This window comes from Echiichthys vipera, assembly GCF_963691815.1.
Source record: "Echiichthys vipera genome assembly, chromosome: 19".
Taxonomy (NCBI): Eukaryota; Metazoa; Chordata; class Actinopteri; order Perciformes; family Trachinidae; genus Echiichthys; species Echiichthys vipera.
In genome coordinates this window covers 7,794,606-7,818,169 of record NC_139844.1, presented here as the reverse complement: position 1 = coordinate 7,818,169, position 23,564 = coordinate 7,794,606, and the positions used below count along the sequence as shown (strand labels likewise).

Below are 23,564 nucleotides of genomic sequence, written 5' to 3'. Positions count from 1 at the left end.
GTCCACACTCAGCCTGGCAGCTCGGGCTGAGTTCTTCTTAACTTCTCCATTTTTAACCTCATCGAGAGTCTGGTTCCGATTTTTGTCATACTTCCATTGAACGTTTGAGCATGTTGATTCAGGGGGTGATGCACTGGCACAGGGCAAAACGGCATCTTGTCCAGACCGGTTGTAGTGAAAGAATCGCCTTTGACTGATGATGACTGATGGAAAGAAAATCTGCATTTATGTCTCAGTTACTCAGTTAAATATGCAGCTCAGCTCCACTGTTGCAACTGTAACAACAACTTGTACTTTTGTTACTTAATGCACTGTATGTATACTAAAATTATCAATTCATAACATAAATATGTGAATATTCATAAAACATGGGTGGAGTTTAACACAGGGAGCAGAGAGCGAACAGACATTTTGACCACGATGCGTGGTGTTTGCTTTTCTTTGACATCTGCATAGATGCTGAAGTCTATATACCTTAACTTGAAATAACCGACTGAATTATTATCTTGTTCTTATCTCACACAACCATTTGTACAGCTTTTATCAAATTGGCCTATAATTATGATTAACATTTAAATAGGAAAAACAGAGGTTTACCTTGTACCTGAAGCACAAAAATGAACATTAATTCCAGTAGATATTTGGTATCCATTCTCTGTCAGACAGACGTTGTGCGTGACACTTTTTTGCATCTTCTCTATATGTAATGCAGAAGTTTCCTCTTTGCGGTTGACTTGCTGAGAAACACCCACCATGGAGCATGTCACAAGTCCCAGAGATTCAGAGTTGCTTAACTTCTATGTGACTTCTTTACACACTGCAAATTAAAATAAACTTGTTTCACAAACTGACCATTGTGTCATGAAAATTACAAACAAATTCCATCTTAAGAGCAACTGATTTCCTTTCTTTGATATATTTCCTGCGCAGAATCATATAGAATGATTTAAAGTACATTTTATACACATATCCGGCCTGCCCACAGAAATGCAATGTGGAAGCTTTCTCTCTCTCTCCAACTAAACATGTAAAACGAGAGAGACTCACTCAGTGGTGGGGATAAACAACCGTGTTACATCATGTACATTACAATTTTGGTTTGAAGTTCTTTCTTGCTCATGCTTCCTCTTCATCAATGTGCAGGTCCTGGCATATCTCCATCATTAGCTTATAGTTTAGTTCAGATCAATACATTTCTTAGGTCATGTGGCTGGCCATCAAGGGTTTTTTCTGCAACAGTTGCATGGGAAAAAATACAATCTTTATGTTTGTTGTTTTAATATTAATGGTACAATTCTGTTTAAAAATAAAATGTGGTTATCAGCGTTTATATTTAGGTTGATCCAAACTTTTATTTTGCAATCTATGTCACCTACAGTATAAAGTAACGGAAATGTTATGTTTTCCATTACGTCATTTTGGTTGAATTGTAATCAAAAGAGGAATTGACATGTTTGGCAAGAATATGAAAACAGAATTAGATTCAACAGCCACGCTGGCAGCTCTGTGAGAATGTGGTGCTTTGAGTTGAGGTGTTTTGGGGCGGCACGGTGTTGTGGTGGTTAGCACTGTCACCTCGCAGCAAGGGAGTTCCCGGTTCAAAGGTTAGTTAGGTTAATTGATCCAGCCCCTCGCGACCCCAATTGGGACAAGCTGGATGAGAAAACACAAAGGCACTGAAAGACGTTGGAGTAAAATGATTTTATTGTCAGGATTTGACTCTGAAACTGTGTTTCTGATTCCAACAGAAATATACAGAGTAATGTCATCTGCATATAATGTGATTCCAGTATTCATGACAGCGGACAAGATTCTTCACCATCCAATAGTTAAGCAATCGCTTTGAAAATGACTTCAAATCCAACAGCAGCTTTGAAGATAAACTAAACATTTACATTTTTAAATAGTGGGATTTAGTACAATAATATCCACTATGGTTTTGGGTCAGTATACATCCAGGATTAAAGGATAAGTCTGATGATAGTCTCTATTTTCTTATAGTCTACAAATTACATAATGAACCACAAATTGATGCTAACAAGTATTGTGTGTGTGCCAATGCCTGATGAATTTTCTTCCATGTTTGATAAAAAGTCGTTTTGGATTTTGTACAACATTTTTTTAAGTATATTATATGTGACTCATTCTTTTACTTTTTGACTTAGAACCTCTGTAGAAAAGAGTGGGCTTTGGAGCTGTATAAGTAAGAGTAGGTAAGTTGGAAAATATATAGCAGGGGTCTGTAACCTTTTTGATATGAAGTGCCATTTTTATAGTTTCTTGTGAATTGGTGTTCCATATCAACGTCAACCAAGCCCGGTCCTGTAGTGTTATTTTCCTCCACCTGCCCCATTCTCTGAAAAAGACGAGTACGGGCCAATGAGAGGCAGAGTTAGGAAGGTCTTCATGAATGTATAAGGGGGAAAAGTAGTGATGCCCAAACGAAAGCTTCATAAAGCTTTAAGAAGTATTTTTTTTAATTTTCTGAGCTCTCTAGATGGCACTCATTATTCAACAAAGGGTTGACATACATCAAATCACCAGTCCTTGAACCTTTTTTTTTCCTTAAACCAAGAGCTCCATCTAGTGGCTTTATAAGATAAAGAAAATGCTTCACCAGCCAATGACTGTAAAAGAGGTCATTCAGCATGCAGATGAGAAAGTGCTCCATAATTTCCCCCAAAATTCCTTACAGACCTGTTGCAATAGTCTGTGATTTGTAAAGCAACTGTGTGTCAATGGTGGCGCCTGTGCCCAAGGTTGCAGACCACTGGTATATAGAAATAGACTAACGCAATACTGGTTGTGGTCTATTGATTGGATTTGTTGACAATGAGGAAAACATTCATACTAGCCTAATTCTGTAAAAAGGTGCCACATTAACAGCTGTCTGGAAAACACACAAATAAGGTGTTCCATCCTTGATGTTGTAGATCTGTTTGACCTCTGCCATCTTGCTGTCCTTCGTCCACAACCAAAATAACATCCTGCCACCCAAAATGAATTTAAAACATCCTCTAAAGATCTGAAACAGTAGAGCCAGGAGAGGAGAAAGCTGAATGTTGAATTCTCAGCATTTTTCAAAATAGAGATTAATAATTAGACTTAACAAGACAAATCAATTATATGACCATGTCAACACTGAAGTGCTCTATAAAACGTTCCTGTAATGAAAACTAGAGAAAAACAATGAAATGTTAAAGAAAACTGAAGAATGCACACTAACACTCTCAAGTTTTACTCATGAAACATTTTCATACGGTTTGAAAAAAATAGGACGTTATAAATATTTTCAACCAAAAAGAAATGAAACAGAAGATTTCATAGTGGTTTGGAGAAATATGTGACCATGTTAAATGTATATTAAGACAATTCAAAGGTATGTTCGTACAGAATAAAAAAAATACCTCTCTGTTGATGTTATATAGTCAACACAGATTCATATTCTCAGGCAGGAGAGGCAGAGAGGTGTGATAACATTGTAAAAGTTTCCTGTCATTGAGGATTTATTTTGAAATGTTCCAAATGTTCTAGTGTTAAATAATATTTGCTCAGCCAGAAAGGTGTTAAAAGTGTTGCAGATTCCAGTGAGCTGACATGAAACTCGTTGGGGTGAAGATGTCTCTTTAAATAAGGGACAGAACTTCGGCTTTTCACTGAAAAATAAAAGACTTAAGATCAAATAAAACTAGACTGAGACTTTTAAGACTCAAAAAATGTCATTCATTTCAATCATTCACACTTAAAGGTACTATGTGAAACGCCTGAAATGCCTGTGTGTGAAGGGATTGTGCACTTAAACTTATCACTTATCACTTAGTTGTCTGGTCTCTAAAGCGTCCGGAAATGAAAAATGTGTTTCCCAAGATGACATTCTGAATGTCTTGTTTTGTCCACAATTCAAAGATATTCAGTTTACTGTCAAAGTAGAAAAGAAGCCAGAAAATATTCATGGAGGGACCTCGTTTTGGTTTTAGGGATCAAAACTGACTCCAAAGTAGGTTTTCTTCCTGTTGGACAGCTAAGCAAACATTACTGCAAAGCATGTGAAAAATATTGTGATATTGTGGTTTTAGGTGTTTTGGCTGATGCACGCGCAAAGAACAGGAAGCTGGCAAGGATTTTCTGAAAATTGCACATAGTACTTTTAAGTTAAAAAAAAAAAGTCAACTTTGTGTAATAAATGGGTCAAGAAAGCTACAAAAAACAGAATTATTTTATAATTCAGAAATAAAACTAACGTGAAAACAAATTGGAATCCTTTTTGTGCTTCTGCTGCCCACTCTGCTTTCTTTGATACTGCTATAAACCCCACAAGAGGGCGCTGTCCTTCTGCCATGCCAGCACGTTTCACAAAACAGCAGCTTGAGTTAGCTAAGTGTACAGAGTGTAATAACGGACAGGGGTCAACTTTAAAAACACATCTAAAATCATGCCTTATGAGTTTAAGAAACTTGAAGTTGTGCGTGTGTTTCTTATTTGTGCACTGAACGTGTTCACATTCTGTTTGGTCCATTGTGGTTTGTGTAAGAAAACACTGCAGCACAGTAGTCAGGGAAGCCTTTGTACAAGCCAGACACATGCTCTACACATAAGTTATTTCTCTAATGTAATAATCTCCTTTATAAGTACAGTGTTTTGATACCTGGTAGCAGTAGTGTGAGGGCTCCTTCATAGCAAACAAACAGTTCTAAATGGCCTCTACTTTCCTTCCCTTCACTGACTGAAATAAAGCTCAGAGATGCACCCCTGGAATCTGAAAGCTAAATACAATTCTTCTAAATGTTTAACTCTTTTTGCATCAACTCCAGCTGTTGATAGATCTCAGCAAATAAAAAGCAACATTACAAAAAGGTAAAAAAGCTACAAAAGGATTTCTGGAATTGTCTAGACTTCCTAGGGGAGCGTACCTATGTTCCCCGGGTCCAATGTTCCCCGGGCCCTATGTTCCCCGCTTTGTATGTGACCGGGGAACATACAGTAGGACGCTTTTTAAAAACGAAACAAAAAAAAGGGTCTGGATCTTCCCCGCTTTCTCCAGAAAGGGTCCTATGTTCCCTGGTCAGTCCTCAGCAAATAGCACTATGTAGACCCTAATACTACCCCCTAACCCTGACCCTGATCCTAACCCTAACCCCTAACCCTGACCCTGACCCTGATCCTAACCCTAACCCCTAACCCTGACCCTGACCCTGATCCTAACCATAACCCCTAGCCCTAACAAAATGCTGAATTAAATCCGCGAAGGCAGAGGCTTCCTGGGAACATAGGACCTGGAGAACATAAGGATGACCCCCTTCCTAGCCCTTACTGCAATACAATATAAGACACAGCCCTCCCATTATTATGCGGACTAAAACAAACCATGTAACAAAATGACTTTTAGCTGCTTCTCCTCCTGTCTAATATGCATGCAACACTGCCGACAATAAACATGTCGACTACCACTATCTGTAGGAGCTTCAAAACAGATTTCGGAAGTGTTCCTCCCCAACAGCTTACATTTCCGCTGTCGTATGTAAAGGAGAAATCAAATGAGGCAATATTAACATTTACAGTGTGTTTTACAACTTCAGTCCAGAGCATGAAAGGATCATTCAAGTAAACTCAGGAGACGTTGGCCATGTGTGAACAAAACCAAACCGAATGGTTCTCTAGTTCATAATGCAACAAAAAAAAACTTCACCTGGAGTATTTTGTTACAACTACAGCAAACCTCATGATGGTGAACTAGGAATTGGAAAACTGTATCCAAAAAAACAGATTTACATACAGTAACAAAACTTAAAGCGCCACGCTTGTAGTTGTAACTTAAAGGACATCTGGCAACCTCGCAATGTTAGCGAAACTGAAGAATGATTTGTGCATCCGCCTTCAAGTCTCATTAAATTGGACCAGTCGTTTTTCTGTAATCCAACTGACGTACAAACAAACCCAGCTGAAAACATGACCTCCTTGGTGGAAGTAATAAAGTGCAGTGGAGCTTCTTCTGCATGACATTACAATCCAAAATTACCTCTAAATAATGAAACCCAAAGTTCTGTAAATTGGAGGTAATCTGAGCCCTAGGCACTTGGATCCTACTGCAGCTCAGGGGGGCGAGAGCCGAACCCTCCGTGCCTCGCTGGACACCAGCCCACAGCTTGAATCCACTTTAGATCGTGTCTGTGCTTGTTTGGACTTGGCATCACACTCCGAGCCTCCACCTTTCCAATTACTGAGGAGCTTGGCAATAAAAAAAATCAAGTGCAGCTTCAAGTACTTCACATGTGTAAGTGCGGCGCGGACAAGTATCCCCCCGGTGGCAGCAGGGAGACCAGATGTCCTGCCATTCAGTGACTCTGCAGGGTCACAGTGAGGTTTCACTGGAGAAGCTGATCGTGGGGTCCTTCCTCTTTTCTGTAGGACAGTCCCCGGGACACTCAGTGGGAACCTAGGAGAAAGAAAGACACATTTAGATAGTAGCATTCACTTTGATGAGGCGCTCATCAAGGGGGCGCTGATGAAGGAAATTAGAACCTCTCGCTGGGCAGTCATTGGTATGGTACCTTTTTAAACAGGGGACAATAACAAATATCTCTTGAGCTCCAATAAACTCAAAGGCAAATTCACAAATCCACACAAAACCTTCAGGCTGGGAGCTCCAGGTCCTGTCTGACAATGTGCAGAGGCATTCATCAAAACTTCAGACAAGGAATTTAAAGGTGACGGACAGATTTAATACTCCAGTCTGTTTCGTGCTGTTGGTGTTTCAAACCTCCAGACTGTAAACAAAGATGATTTGTAGACGCTAATAAATTCACTGTAACTGTGTGTGGGTGGCTATTTGCACTGATCTTTGTGAGTTAGACTGTTTTTGCACTGAATTTGCACCAAATGTAGATATAATATCTCATTTAAAAACTGTGCAAATAGCAAGGCAGTACTGTTGGCAGGGCAGCTAGGGGTGCATTTCACTGTTGTGGGTGCTGCTTTGAGAGTCACACAGTTTCTTTTTGTCGTATTTGTAGCTGCAGATTCATTCTTCATTTATATCTACAACACATGATTCTAGTTAACAACATAGTGTGGGAGTCTTGTTATCCTGGATGTTGTAGCTCACTGGTTCTCAAACTGTGGTTCTTGTACCACTGGTTGTACTCAAGCTCTCTCTTGTGGTAAGTGATGGAATCTCCAAAATAAAAAAGGAACATTAATTACTAAATGAATATAATATGAAGAAAATATTTAAACTTTTAAGATCCTTGAAATTTTAAACAAGTTCAGCATCACTAGAAATATTTTTGTGTCAATATCAGGTGCTCCAGAGCTACGATGGCAAGAGGGTAAGCAGGGGTGAAATGATTGGTTTGAAAACACTGACATGTCAGTTCTGATGCCACGCTTTCCTACAGCGCAACTGTGGCAGAAGAAAACAACAAATAATCTTCTGATTAGGAATAAACCTCCCTGTATGTGGCTGAATAGTGTAATAGTGTACTGTATTTGAACATGGGTCTTAGTGGTGGGACTGGAGAGAGCCTGATATTTTCTGAGGTGGTACATCATGTACAAAGTTTAAGAACCACTATTATAGCATCTTTCAAACTATTCTGAATAAAAATGAATGAATCCCGGTATGAAAGTTGCAATCTTCAGTCCATTGATCTCAGTGTTATTCTTTATTGTAGCACCAGGTGGCGCCAAATGAAAACTACACTGAAATCCTGCACGTCCTGTTTTTTAAGTGGTGACCCTTTACAATGAGATCTGTGTCAGACTGGAAAAGTATAAAGGCGATTGTGATTTTCTCTTTTCAAGTGATTTGATTTGATTCCAGGAAGAAAAAATTGAAGGGAAAAATTAAAAAGTAAAGTAAATGTGAGATATTAATATTACTTGCTATTCATCCTGCACATCCCAAACTTGACTGTGAAGCCGAAAGCTTACGTTGGAAACGTCTGAGCTAAATATGAAGAGGAAGACGAGGATGTTTTTGATGGGTTAACCTCCTCTGAAGGTTCACTTCAGTGGTGACTCAGCAGGACGGGAACACGAAGACTGATTGAAGAGTCCAGGAACAGAAAGAGATTTAATCGGCCTGGCTTGTCTGAAGGGTGCTTCACAAATCAGCAAAGCTAATCAGCTGGTGGCGTAGTGGGATTCAAGATTTTATTAACAGCTTTGTTTGTTTGAAGGGATGTTTGTGTGCCAGAACAAAGGAGCACAAAAGAGACTTAATGTCCAGACCGACGCTGGGAAAGTAGAGGAAGACTCAAGAATCTGTCTCATCATAAGGTCACACCACAGGGACGCCAGTAGGAGGAAAAACACTGAACAAAGAGACTCTCACACTAAATGCTGTTCTCTCTAAAGGGCACGCAGATTTAAAGGGGATGAGACATAGAAAGGGAAAGAAAATAGTCGAGCTACATGTGGGAAAATAAAGATTTCTGTAACATTTCTCCTGGAATGTATTTTGTGTGTATATGTAGCGACATTATACCCAAATAAAACTAAACCAAAACTTCTACTAAACTCAAACTAGCAAATGCACTTTGAAAATGAACCCAAACTAACATGAAATTGAAACTAATTGATAATCATCATAACCTTGCGAGTCCACTAGTGATCGAAACCTTTGTGTGTGTTTCTGTGTTCTTACTGCTCGCAGGTGGTTGTTGTCTGCTCCCATGTTGACATTGTGTCTTTTCAGTTCTGACTTAATTAAGGCTGAAACATAAAATAAGGAAACATTACATTCCATACACAAATACGATTTTAAAATCAATAATACTTTTTCCATTGGGGTTCTCACACGCAGCCTACCAGTGAGCAGTATTCCCAGGAAGATCCAGGCACAGAGGAAGATGTTTCCAATCAGTGGATTGTGGTCTGTGGTCAGTTTGCCCTGAATTAGAGTGAAAATGATCCCGAATAGCTGCACACACACAAAGACACACACACATGATTAATGAATGTGAAGGTACTGCATGTATCACATTTAGGTCACTTTTTAAGGAACGTGGTTATACCTGAGCGAAAGCATTGAGGAGTCCTGACGATGTTCCTTCAGACTCCGGGTAAGTGATCTCCACTCCAAACTCAAAGCCCAGAGGCAGATAACCTGTCATGAAGAACCTGAAACACACACGTCAGGCAGATACGTTTCAAGTTAATTATTGTTGTCGTTGGCAATGAAACTCTTAGAAATGTTCATGCAAATGTGTATGAAAGAGAAAATCATGCAAGACCTAAAATAGTGCAGAAGTTAAAATAAAAGGATTTATGTAACATATATTAACTAAAGTAATATGCACTTGTGGGAGACAAGTGTGCAGTGAAGTATTTAAAGGTAAGTGGCACAGGAGGAGAGTTGAGAGACTAATACAATATCAAATAATATGTCCGTCATGCTTAAATATGTGTGATTTCTCACAGATCTAAAATACAGTAGAGCTCTTTTGTTTTCTTGTTGGTCCTCATCAGTGCTGCATGGTTTGCAGTCATGAATAGATACTCATGGTTTTAGCCCAGAATCATCATTTTATCATAAGCATCTGGACTTTGAAGAGACATTGCTCTGAATTGGATTTATTCAGAAGTGATGAAGTGAAGTGATAACATTTGAGTAACATTATGAATATGTGAATATTACCCTCCCCACCATCTACGTAATATATATCTTTCAACCAACAATGGACCTAATACACACGAACAAATGGCTGTTGTTGCGATTATAAAATAAATGGCACGGATCCAAAAATAATAGGTTGCATTTAGTCAGTCTGTAAGTGATGGTGTTCAGGTTGAAAGGACCACAAATGATGTGTCTTACACCCTGGATCCTTGATATTGAAAAGGAACATGTGTCAATGTTGACTTTATTTTCTAATGGCTTTCTATTGATACGTAAACATTGACACAGTGCCTGCTTCATACCTACAGCAGCTGTGTTTAAACCAACAACAATGAGAGTAAGAGACAGAACTGACACCCTGTGTAGACTTTGTTTTGAAGGCATAACTGTAAAGTTGTGAGAGAAGGTAGAGCCTAAATATCAGAGGGTTAATGGGAAAAGAAACATCAGCTGATGTGTCTCAAGCTTGTTTTAACAAAATTAACATTAATTAAAAATTAATTAACAAAAAGGGCCCATATTGCAAAAAGTGAGAATTGTTTTTTTGTTTTTTTTTAAAAGAAGGCCGAGGTGATTTATACATTCTGTGAAGTATCAAAATACCCAATCCACAGACAAATGCACACAGTCTCTGTGCCTTTAAACGAGCCGTCAGGACTTCCTGTACAGTTGTGATGTCACAACTATACAATATAAAGGTAGCAGAAGACTCAGTAGAAGAGGAGGTCTTAAAGAGACAGACGGTAAAACTTTTCAGACAGAGGGTGAATACAGGTGTATTCAGACAGACAGGATGAGGAAAATAATTTTGTATGCTTTTTAACATTAAAGCATGTTAACATCAGTGTTTACCATACATAGACCAATGTGTAAATATTGTTCTGTTTATTCATCTTCGCATAACATTCTCTCTCACATACACACACACACACACACACACACACACACACACACACACACACCTCACTGCAGCCTGCGTGTGCCGACAGTCTACGGTGTGCGCACTGTTTTGCTCTAACTTCTGCTTGGTACTGAAATCTGAACCAGGGATGTAACGCTGCATCTGAACATGGCAAGTGAACATGACATTCAGGCAAGTAAAATATGACCTGTACTTGCCCTATGGGCACGCACTTTTGAAATCTTAGAGTCAACCCCTGCTTTCAAGAATTAAGATGAGCTGAATAATTATAAACAACGCCAGTCTCCCTTCCCTGCAGAACTGTGAATTTCAGAATGTTTTGGCTGAATGTCATCATGCTGTCTAACATCGTCTGTTGTCAGTCTGTACAGGGGAGAGGTCAGAGCCCCTGGGCCTCAACAGGTCTCCGTACGGCCCTGCCCCAACCTTTGCTACCTAGTCTGTGGGAAACACTGAACATGTTCTAGAAGAAAATGAGAAGAATATGGGAACTTCTACTGATTTTTTCCTGTTTCCTGTTGCAAGAGCTGCTTTTGAAAAATCCTTATGATGAGCAGTGGTACTGTTTATTCAGATCTTCGACTGAACTGAACTGAACTGCATATTTCCATAGTGTCATTTTTGTATCCGTATCATAAAAAAAAAAAAAGTTTATAACAAATCTATATAATAAATCAGATATAAACTGGTTTATATCGAAGTAGTAGACTTAAAGGAATACAACACAAATCCAATCAATTCCATAACAAAATAATGTTGCAATTCATGAATGCTTCTGTTTATTTTATTTATTTTTTGCTATAAGAGTGTACTCGTACTGCAGGCATCTGCACGTGGAGGTCTGTGTTGTTAATGAACATAAAGTGTGAAGGAGGGAACGAGTTATACGGGCTATGCAGAGCCGTTGGTCTGTATGAGCCCAATGACATAACTGCAGATGTTGCCCCTCCACTTAACTCACACATCCCCAGCTCTCTGAGTCAAACCTCTGAGGTAATATGACACTGTGCAGCCTGGAAAAAAAAGTTTAATATGCACACAACCTGAACACACCACAATGATGTGTGCTATCCTGTTTGACTGCCTTTCAATGTTTGGGCTGCATTTCAATGTCAAATATAGTAACTGCAATATGATGTGCCACATTCCCATGACAGCTGTGACAAATAAAGACTGGCAATGCAAATCAATTAACGTTTTTCTGATTTAAAATATATAATAAAAACATAACGTAGTGTGTGATGTAGGAAATCGAGCCAGGTCGTACGTACCCCAGGGCTCCAGCAGTGAAGAAGACCAGGAGGATGTTGTTGAGGTTTAGAGTGAAGGTGAAGACCACCATGCCCAGAAACGACAGGAAGTACACGATCAACGTCGTCATCCTGTAAAGCACAAACCATAGACAGTATAATAAATTAACGTAGCCTCTATGTGACGTTGGGGGGAGGGAGATACATCCATCTGGCTGATGTTTACCTACCAGGAGAAGTGAGGGCCAGAGGCTAGCTGTCACTCAAGTGGCCACGCCCCTAATTGTTCATAAACTTTAGTCTCCAATAAAATAAAAACTAGCCTGGTACAAAAAGATTCCCCCCCTCAGTTTTGTCATGGAGATATGACTAAAAAAACAGACTAGAATGTTTAAACAGGTTTAATGATGCTGTGAAAAGGGCCTGTTTAACATGGGGTTCAATGAGAAACTGCTCTATTATGAAACCTGCCCCTAGTTGACACTCAGAGAACTACAGTTTTGGCACTTCCTTATTGAATCAGCCAGGAAATCACTGTGGTGAAGGCTTGGCAAAACTGGCAACACCTGACAGTATTTCAGAGATTACACGTGCCGTGATCATCTTCTGCATGTCACTAACAAAAACCATGGAGGCACATGAAACTTAGAACAGAACTAGAACCTGGCCTGTCCCAACCTGACAGGTTCTGGTGTGGTCAGGATTTCATTTCTCCCTCAAACTTTTTGTTGTGTCTGGTTTCATTTGACCTCATCTTCCCTCCCAGCTGATGTTCCCAAACAGGCGTTAAGACACATGAAACAACTCTGATGTTACCCTATATGACCTAAGGTATGTGGACACTCCCATGTGGGTCTGTTTTCCAACGTTTAAAAGGTTTAATTCTACAGCAAACAATGACAAAGACAATACCAACCATTCAACTCTGCGACATGTGTTTGGAGACGATCCTTTCCTTTGTCACAATAACAACGCCCCTGTGCACGTTGCTCCCCTACCAGGACCTGAGTACATCATTTTGTTTCCTTTCATGTACCAACATAATCTGTTTATGACAATAAACTTCTTTTATCTTAAATCTTGTGGAAGTACTTGACTGGCCTGCACAGTCCTGACCTCAATCACATCCAAGGCCAGAAGCCCTTCAGCAAGGAGTGCAGTCTTTAAGGGTCCACATACTTTTGACCATGTAATAAATGAGCCTGGAATTGTTTTAGAGTCTTTGACTCTTTTTCCTGACTATTCAAAAGAAAAAATACAACAAAGGGCGGGTAAATTTGGTGGCCCGACTGATGAATGAAAAATCTCCGTATAACATGATGTAAATTCAGAGAGAAGTGAGCCAAACATTAACAGGTGGGGAAAATGTGTGTGCATGTGGTGCCTACTTGTATGTCTTTGTGTGGTCCAGCCACAGGCCGCAGAGGATGGAGCCGACCATTCCTGCGACGACCAGAGTCAAACCTATTCTCCCAGCATTCAACTCCTGGTTCTGAGGAGAGGAGAGGAGAGGAGAGGAGAGGAGATAGGATATACACTAATATAGCATCAGTGGAAACAAACAGCTGACTAAAAAACCTTTTATGTTCCTTTAAACTCGTCCAGTCTAAAAGGTGGACTAAGCCTGTCACATGTTCTGTGCAGATATGGATGAAGGCTGTTGGGGGGAATCGTTAGGGATTTAATGTGTTTCAGAGGGGAGAGAGTCGTTAAGTAGTCTGACAGTTCAGCTGAGAGAGTTTTATAAGTTCATGCAAGGGTGAACATCTCTCAGTTAGTTGGAGTGTGTGTGTGTGTGTGTGTGTGTGTGTGTGTGTGTGTGTGTGTGTGTGTGTGTGTGTGTGTGTGTGTGTGTGATAGAAATAGTGTGTATTGCTAAGAAAAGCAGAAACTGAATGACTCTCAGCATTTCAGTCAGTCAATGTGTGTGAGAGAACGAGTGCTTTAGAGTGAGTGAATCAGTCTTTCTCTCCATCGTTTTGCTTCTTGTGTGTGTGTGTGTGTGTGTGTGTGTGTGTGTGTGTGTGTGTGTGTGTGTGTGTGTGTGTGTGTGTGTGTGTGTGTGCATTGACAGTGTTATGGTGGGCAGCAGGCATGCGTGAAAAGAGCCAATGAATTCAGACAGTAAGCTCATGTCTTATCAAAGCCATCAGAACTTCCTTTGTTATTTCTCTGTCTCTAAATACCTCTCATTATCTCTCTGTTTCTCTTTCCATCTACGTTTTTATGTAGATTTTCCACATGAATGTGGACCTTGAATTAAAGTCCCACTCCAGACAGGTTTTAAATTCTGTAAAAACTACTCTACTGTGATTCTAACAAAGCGAAAGTCATTAATCTGCAGCTAAGCTATAGTTGTTAGCGTCCTGAAGACCCAGACTCAGATGAGTAGACTGTTGTCACTAAAATGGTGGACTAGCGGACGCATCAGAAAGGTTAATGTGTAGTTAGCATCTTTTCTTAGTTCCTGTAGTTTGTTAGCTTGTTAGCTTGTAACTGTCAGTGGCTAACTGCTATGATGGCAGTGTGTTTTCTCTCTTTACTGACAGTCCACTCTGAGCTGGAGGTTTCACCTTTCTTAGCCGGTGTTGTGTCCAAGTCGTTCCCCCCTCCAATAGTGTTTCACATATCAGACAGCTGATTGGTTTATGGATTAGTGACGTACCAACTAAAGCTGTTGGATACATTAGCATGTCAGATTTAAGCAGAGGAATGTGAAGTCACCTCACTAGTGACAAACTTTGATTGTTACAAGTCACTAAAGTCAGTGTCTGACATTTTAGGGGACAGAAACAGAAGAAAAACCCTTTTACGAGTGGATAGGGACTTGAAGACTTTCAATGCCATAAGTCATAGATATAAATAACGCAATTGTAAGAGCACTACTGTGTTTAGTGAAACACACAACAAAATCTTTAGTTGTGCTAAAATGACATCATCGCCTCTCTTATTTAAGGTTGCTCATTCTTCAGAGTGATTCTTGTAACTTTATCTTATTTTGTTCTGAGTAAATCTCATAAATTGACTCTCTGCCTCTGAAGATTCATTTTGCGTCACGCTTATTGCCAATACAGAGACCGTTAACAGTAGTGGTAGATTATTGGCTGGAGTGAAGATTGCTGCTCCAGTAAAAGTTGTAAAAAGTGTCCTCCCTTAAAAACAAGGTGAAATTCACTCATTAGTTTGTGTTTCGTTTTTTTTACCTCATAGCAGGCCAGGATCATCTGGTTGAGAAGTGTTGAGACAGAGTAGAAGGAGCCAGTCATTATACCTGCAAGCAAACAGAAACAAAGATGCCACCCATTAAGTTTAGAATTGAATTTATACTTGATGAAGATGTCTAGGTTTTGGTTTTTCAAATCTAATTCTAAATGCAAAAACAGCCACAGGCTTTTCTAACAAGGGCTCATGCATTCATGTCATTAAAGAGTACATTTGTTGGGTATCTCTGTAAGTCTATCCATGTGTGTGTGTAGCTGTCCTGACTGGCTGTGAGTGTGTGTGCATCCCTGATCTGTTTCCGAGTTACAGAGTCATTACGCTTGCAGGTCAAATTACACTGTATATGGCTTCATCCTCTTCTTTTAAGTCGGCCGGTTAAAGGCAGAAGAAAAGTCAGCAGTGTGACATATCATTTACATGTGTTGTGAAGTGTATGCTGTTTGGAGGAGTCATGTGAAACGACATGTGCCGTGAGATGGTCACACTACAAACCTGAGAGTAAGAGAGAGAAAGCACTGGGGAAATGCTCCGTTTCATTTATGCAAAGATGTAACAGAAGGTTTATTCTATAACAATGTGATGTATTTTAAAAGATTGTTATATTATCCATTGCGTAAAATCTTCAGCTTAAAAGTTACCTAGTAACTAATACTGTCAAATAAATGTAGTGGAGTAAAAAGTACAATATTTCCCTATGTAATGTGTTGAAGTAGAAGTATAAAGTAGAATAAAATGGATAAATGTGGATATACTGATGTACTTTTGTACCTTTTTACATTAGAAAAAAGTACAGGACTTCAGTAAATGTAAACTAGTTGTTGTCATAATAGCAGAAGTAATCTTGGTAGTGTCAGCATTCATAGTAGTGGGAGCTGTGTTTTGCATCTATTTTTAGTCATTTTGTATCTTTTTGTGGTGGTTTTGCATTTATCTTTAGTCATTTTGTATCTTTTTGTGGTGGTTTTGCATTTATTTTGAGTAATTTTGTATCTTTTTGCAGAAACAGTACAAGTAGAAGTAGTAATATGCCTAATACTAGTAGTAATAGTAATAGAAGAGTCCACAAAGTGCTGTAAAAACATTTTGAAAAGGAAAAATGTTTTGAAAATTCAAAAGTCCACATTGATTTCCAACGTACCATAGCTGACAAGCAGGAGGACAAAAGCTTTATTCTTCATCAGGTTCACGATGGACTGTTTGTAGGAGTAATCTTCAGGAGGTGAGTCTGGAAGGACAGCCTGGGCGTGACTGGGAGGGAGAAGAGGCCGGTCCTTTATCACTGTGGGACACCCAGAGTGAGTTTGGGTTAGTCTGCTAGGTCTCTTAAGCACCATCCACACTACTACGTTTTTATGCTTATACGACGTTTCACCTGATCAACCTCCGTCTATATTGACACACACGGAAACACATTTCAGATTACCATTCACATACACTGGGAATGTGCGTGCCGGTGCGAATAGGAAGCAGATTGTCTAACGTTACTCTGCAGTTGTCAATCGATTATTGATCGTATTGATGTATAAGTTGAATATACAAAATACTTCAGAGGAAGAAAAGCAAGGGTGGAAAGTAAGACCAGAGATATATTTGCTTGGACCAACGCACGAGTGTAAGATGGTAACGGAGGTGGAAAACATAGATTGGGAGTTGTTGAAAAGGCAATATCGGCCTATGAGAGCGGCACCAGCAGCATTACCCATTGCCGTCCAGACTAAACACAACCCCGGAGATTTCAAACGAAAACAGGCTCAGTAGTGTTTACACTTTTTAGGGGCTTGGAAACTCCTAGGAAGTGTGGCAGTGAGGCGTAAATGCTAGCGCAAAAGATATGTTTTATAAAAAGAGATGTAGTAGTGTGGATGTAGCCTTACTTGTGAACCAAAGAGATAAATACATACATACATACAAAGACCATAAATACCACAACGTAACAAAACAGTGATCCTCTAAAAAAATGTGGGCTTAAATGCAAAAATAACAACACTTCCACAAACACTAACCCACAAGAACAGACTTTTAGTCAAATGAATAGGTTATTATGACTAAATGCTTACATATGCAGTTAAACGACATTGGATTGGCATCAGTACTGACCTTAATTTACGGATCAGGTATTTATCGGATGTGAGTGATCCCTATGAAAATCAAAGGCACAAAATGTGCTTGAAAGGGGTAATCCAATAAACATCATGTCTACCTTTATTATAGTCAAAGTAATATAATCACTGTGTGAAACAGTAATTATGGATGCAGTGACCTGACTTTTTCCACTGATCCAAAACCCAGAGTTTCTCCTGTAACCCTTTGTGTAAAACGTAGGGTCTTCGCATTTGATTTCTAGAGCTGCCCCCAAATAGTCGACCATTATTCATTAGCAGACCAAAATTGCATTGGTCGATTGGTCGCAAAAAAACAAAACATTTTGAGCCGTTTCTTGTCAAAATTAAGTGAAAAAGGTTTTTTCTTTTAACATGGCAGCTCCCTTGGCTGTACATCGCGGTTAGCCAGTTAACAATAAATAGCCAAACATGTTGGAAAGACGTCTAAAATATAGGATCACTCTGAAAAGAACAAGGACGACCCCAAGAAGGTCACATGCAAACTTTGCAAGAAAAACTTCACCTCTCACGTGCCCACGACAAACATGACCTACCACCTTAAACATGTAAATAACGTTAGACGAACATGACCTACCACCTTAAACATGTAAGTAACGTTAGACGAACATGACCTACCACCTTAAACATGTAAATAACGTTAGACGAACATGACCTACTACCTTAAACATGTAAGTAACGTTAGACGAACATGACCTACCACCTTAAACATGTAAGTAACGTTAGACGAACATGACCTACCACCTTAAACATGTAAGTAACGTTAGACGGACATGACCTACCACCTTAAACATGTAAGTAACGTTAGACGCACATGACCTACCACCTTAAACATGTAAGTAACGTTAGACGAACATGACTTACCACCTTAAACATGTAAGTAACGTTACACGAACATGATCTACCACCTTAAACATGTAATTAACGTTAGACAAACATGACCTACCACCTTAAACATGTAAGTAACGTTACACGAACATGACCTACCACCTTAAAAATGTAAGTAACGTTAGATGAACATGACCTTCCACCTTAAACATGTAAGTAACGTTAGATGAACATGACTTACCCCCTTAAACATGTAAGTAACGTTAGATGAACATGACCTACCACCCTAAACATATAAGTAACCTTAAACGAACATGACCTACCACCTTAAACATGTAAGTAACCTTAAACGAACATGACCTACCGCCTTAAACATGTTAGTTACGTTAGCCGAACAAGACCTACCACCTTAAACATGTAAGTAACGTTAGACGAACATGACCTACCACCTTAAACATGTAAGTAACCTTAAATAAACATGACCTACCACCTTAAACATGTAAGTAACGTTAGACGAACATGACCTACCACCTTAAACATGTAAATAACCTTAAATGAACATGACCTACCCCCTTAAACATGTAAGTAACGTTAGATGAACATGACCTACCACCCTAAACATATAAGTAACCTTAAACGAACATGACCTACCACCTTAAACATGTAAGTAACCTTAAACGAACATGACCTACCGCCTTAAACATGTTAGTTACGTTAGCCGAACAAGACCTACCACCTTAAACATGTAAGTAACGTTAGACGAACATGACCTACCACCTTAAACATGTAAGTAACCTTAAATGAACATGACCTACCACCTTAAACATGTAAGTAACGTTAGACGAACATGACCTACCACCTTAAACATGTAAGTAACCTTAAATGAACATGACCTACCACCTTAAACATGTAAGTAAAGTTAGCGTAGCTACCTGAACATGTTCAGACAGTTTCCTTGATTATTTTTTCTGACACATTCAGAATAAGAATCTGAAATAAATTGCTGGTGTCATTAACAGGCGGCAAACTTATAGCGCGCAGCTGTGCACACTTGTAAAATAATGGTTATTAATTATGTTGAATTATGTTTTTCCATTGCTCACACTTGGGGTGTGTGTGTGTGTGTGTGTGTGTCTATTCTAATCTTAATCCTGAACTGGCCATTTACAGATTTAAGAAGAATCAAGAACGTCCCCACTGTGGAAGATTTCTGGAATATTTCCATCCTTGCGAGGATGCCAAAAGCACACAGACACACACAGATGTTGTACAGAGGTTTTTCTGGGTTTCAACTTGCATGATTTTTAGGTAACTGAACCACAAATCCCCAGCAACAGGAACAGATGGCGGCACAGTTGAGAGTGTGTGTGTGTGTGTGTGTGTGTGTGTGTGTGTGTGTGTGTGTGTGTGTGTGTGTGTGTGTGTGTGTGTGTGTGTGTGTGTGTATGTGTGTACCTATAACCGTGAGGAGGAAGAGGACCGTGGAGACAGCGGCGGTGCCGTAGAACATGATGCTGATGTTGTGACCCATGAGGTCAAGGTCATTGGGCGTGTTGGGAACCAAAACTGGAGGCAGCAGGAAGCCTATGGCTGTTCCCAACTAGGGATAAGAGACATAGAAAGACACACACAGGGAGAGAGAGAGGGAGCTAACTTGATTAATCAATAAGTTGTCAACTTTTAAATTAATTGGCAACAATTTTGATAATTGAATACTTGTTTGAGTCATTTTTCAAAGAAAAAATGTCCACATCATCTGATTTCAACTTCTTAAATGTGAGATAAAAACCAAGCAACAATCGAGAACATGATCGATCAATTAATCAACATTGTAAATAATTATTCTCTGTGTCCATAAACTCTATTATTGTTGTAATTGACAATGTGTTATCATATTGCACATTAAAATTGAGTGTCTGGTGATAATATTACTATTACTTAATTATGTAGCATTTTTATCATGTTACGTTCTATTTCATTGTGTTGAATGTATATTTAATCTAATTATTTACTCTTCTACTTCTTTAATTCAACTTTATTCTACTGGCAGTGCTGGGAGAAGAACTCAGGTAATTTACTTAAGTCAAAGCAGCAATACTACAGGGTGCAAAATGCTAAAAATTCAAAGTATCACATATATGTTAGTTAAAGTATAAAAAGTACTCATTAAGCAGAATTAATTACATTACTGGATAATACTTATTGATAGAGTTAATTTACAATCCTTGAATCCACAGTAATGCACAATCACGTATTAGTTGATTTATTTTGTATTAATGATTTGAGTCTGCAATTCAACTAAAGCTGTCAAACCAAATGGTGAGTAGAGGTATAGAGGAACATACATGGAAGTAGCCATAGTAGAGTATATGTATACTACTTACATTTACACCACTCTCTGCTGGCTCCATCCATCCAATACCTTCTTTCTAATTCAGTTCTACCGCTTGTTATCCCCTCTCTTAATTCCACTCAATGTCTAAGCACAACACACGGTAAATTACAGCCAATCAATAATCTGTGGCGCACACCCACCTGGTTCCCCAGCACGGCCGTGGCGCACGCGGTGGAGACCTCCTGGGGTCCGAACCACACCGAAGCGACGCGAGAAGGCAGGCCGAGGATGAACACCTGCGCCACGGAGCAGATGACCTGCGCGGTGACGGTGACTCCGAACAGCTCGGGGCTCACGCTGGCGCACTTGAGCCAGGCGCCGGCGCAGTTGAGGCCGGCGCCCAGCAGGGCCGTGAGCCGCAGACCCTTCCGGTCCAACAGCCAGGTGGCCGGGAAGATGAGCGGAATGTAGACGAGCATGTAGACGATGGAGAGCCAGTCCACCTTGTCGTTGGTCACCCCGTAGTACCGCATGAACACGTTCGTGATGATGCTGTACTGAATCCACTGGAAGGCGTTCACCAGAGAGTACAGGCTGAACACAGCCAGCACGGCGAACCGGCGCCGGTACAACCTCGTCTCGATACTCTTCCCTTCCTTCTCCTCTCCTCCTCCGTTAGGCAGCATCGCCTCTCTCTCATCCGGCAGCACCTCCTTCTCCTGCTCCAGCGCCCGGTCGGCGTGCGTCTCCGCAGCCCCGCCCGTCGGTGCCGCTTCGTATGTCGGATCCGCGCATCGCTCGGTTGCTCCGTCCGGCTCCTCTTGAGTCTTCCTGGCGACCGTGATGTCGTCAGGTGCGCCCGTATCCGCGCGCAGATGCTCCTGCACGAGCTCGCCGGCAACCATGATGCCGGTCGGATGCTTTCTTTTCTTTTCCTGAGTCGAGAGGTGGTGACAACGAGGAGCGAGGCAGGAAGCGAGGAAACGCACAACGGAGTGGTTTCCTCATTCGGTTACGCGCGGCTGTACCGCTACGATGCTTTGAAGAACATCAGTGGATCTAACATGGACCAGACTCAGAGCAGATGCACATGTAAACTACTGCTTTAGCAAGCGCTGCTCAGCTGAACACATCCGCTTATCCTCTCTCCTCCCCGGCCGCTCTGAATAAGCATGCTGCCAGCCTGCGTGACTTATGCGTGCGTCTCTCTCTCTCTCTCTCTCTCTCTCTCTCTCTCTCTCTCTCTCTCTCTCTCTCTCTCCCTATCTATCTCTCTCTCTCTCTATTTCTATCCTCCTTTGTTCAGCCGACGCTGACACACGGCCTTCCGATGCTGATGAGCCAATAGTAGAGCAGCTGCTGGGGCCTGTAGTATCTCGTACAACCGTCTCTAGGGGGCATCTCTCCCCGTGTGAATGGCACTCTCATCTGGGACTATGTGGAAGCTGGGACACCATGATGCAACAGCGTGTACAGTGAAATAAACTGTATGTTATAATAAACTCTTAATCCCTTCAAAATTGGATTCTGGAATTATTTTGAGTCTATACAAATTATTAATAATAGAGAAAGTATTTATACAGCTGATATACAACAAAAACAATATCCCAAGGAAATATGATTATATAGCCTACCGTTCAATTTGATTTTTTTGTATTTATTTATTTATGTTATAAATAAACATATAACATTCATTGAGAGGAAAAATTACGGCCATATATATTTTTATATCTTTTAAGTATGATGCCGAAGTGTTCTACAACAGTTTGTGTCACATGATGTTTGAGATAGTATGGAAATAAAGTCGTGAAAAAAGAAGCTATAATAGACTGAGCGTGTTATAACCCATCACATTTAAGAGTAAAATATTAATAATATAGTTATAGCCTACTGAATTGCCTTTTATTTAGTCTGTTGTTAAATTTTACATTATTGTTTTGCACTAATACAAATAAGAAACAAAAATCTATTATTATTAAACATGTAGGCTATATTAAGAAAACAAGTTAAATGAACAATATTAAAGATTAAACGAAAAAGGTGACTCATTCTAGTATTTAAGGCCTTAAAGGGGAACCTTTGTGAACGTGAGCTCCTCTCTCTCTTAAAGCCAGAAACCAGAGGCTCAGACTTGTGATGTCATCAAGTATAAAGTCTAGAGATGCTCCATAGACAATGAATGGTTGACTGATGTTTGTTTCTTTTAATTGTTTTATTCCAAAATGGGTGCTATTCTATTGTAGTGTCGTTAGTTCTAAAACACTAAAATGAGCCCATACACTTAGAACATTCCCCCTCCCATAGCATTAGTTTCCTTCCCATTCACCCGATTTGATGCACATTTTCAATTTGGGCATAAAAAAACAGACTGTAATTTCCAAAAAGAAATCCTGTAATATTGCAACAACAGTTTTAAGCATGGCCGAGGTGAAAAGAGTTGGCGATATCGCTAAAAGGCTGCGGCCACCACAGACCATGTGTATACAGTATTCAGAGAACTGGAAAAGGCATTTAAACAACGTATCACATGTCTCATTCAAGACCGTAATGTTGCTGTTGGTTCTTATACTCCAATTAGCCCGCCCATGTGCTCACACCCTTATCTGCTCTAATCCTAATCACTGTTTGACCCAGTGGGACTGCACTGCAGCAGGTTACAGGCTGCAGGTGGAATTCTGATCCACAGAAATTCATGCTTGTACACAGATTTCACTGTTGCATCGATATGTGCGCATATGATAAAGACTAACTTAATATCAGACTGGGAAACAGCATTTCATTGGCCGGTCTTGTTGAAAGTTGCATGTGTCGCACCACACCCAACATCACTGAGGGGTGAGAACTGTTCTCTACTGTCACCAGAGCATTACATTAGCACCATTTAGTTTCCAGTTGGTCCAAAATGCTGCAGCTCGAGTACTGACTAAAACAAATCAAAGAGAACATATTTCTCCTGTATTAGCTTCTTTGCACTGGCTACCTGTAAAATCTAGAATAGAATTTAAAATCCTTCTCCTTACCTACAAAGCTCTTATTGGTCAGGCTCCATCGTATCTTATAGAGCTCATAGTACCGTATTACCCGACTAGATCGCTGCGCTCTGAGAATGCAGGGCTACTCGTCGTTCCTAGAGTCTCCAAAAGTAGAATGGGAGGCAGAGCCTTCAGCTACCAAGCTCCTCTCCTGTCGAACCAACTCCCAAGTGTTATTCAGAACACAGACACTGTCCCCATATTTAAGAGTAAACTTAAAACTTTCCTTTTTGATA

The 23,564-nt window shown here is 40.1% G+C and overlaps 1 protein-coding gene across 1 annotated transcript; it reads right to left on the bottom strand.

The window, feature by feature from the left end:
• Positions 1 to 6,349: 6,349 nt before the first annotated feature.
• flvcr1 (FLVCR choline and heme transporter 1) lies at positions 6,350 to 21,201 on the bottom strand (the record flags this gene model as incomplete). Its single annotated transcript, XM_083934543.1, has 10 exons — positions 6,350 to 6,433; positions 8,645 to 8,712; positions 8,809 to 8,920; positions 9,015 to 9,120; positions 11,813 to 11,923; positions 13,180 to 13,283; positions 14,995 to 15,062; positions 16,152 to 16,292; positions 19,417 to 19,561; positions 20,497 to 21,201. The coding sequence occupies 10 exons, from the start codon at positions 21,199 to 21,201 to the stop codon at positions 6,350 to 6,352; spliced, it is 1,644 nt and encodes a 547-aa protein (XP_083790669.1).
• Between the last annotated feature and the right edge of the window lie 2,363 nt (positions 21,202 to 23,564).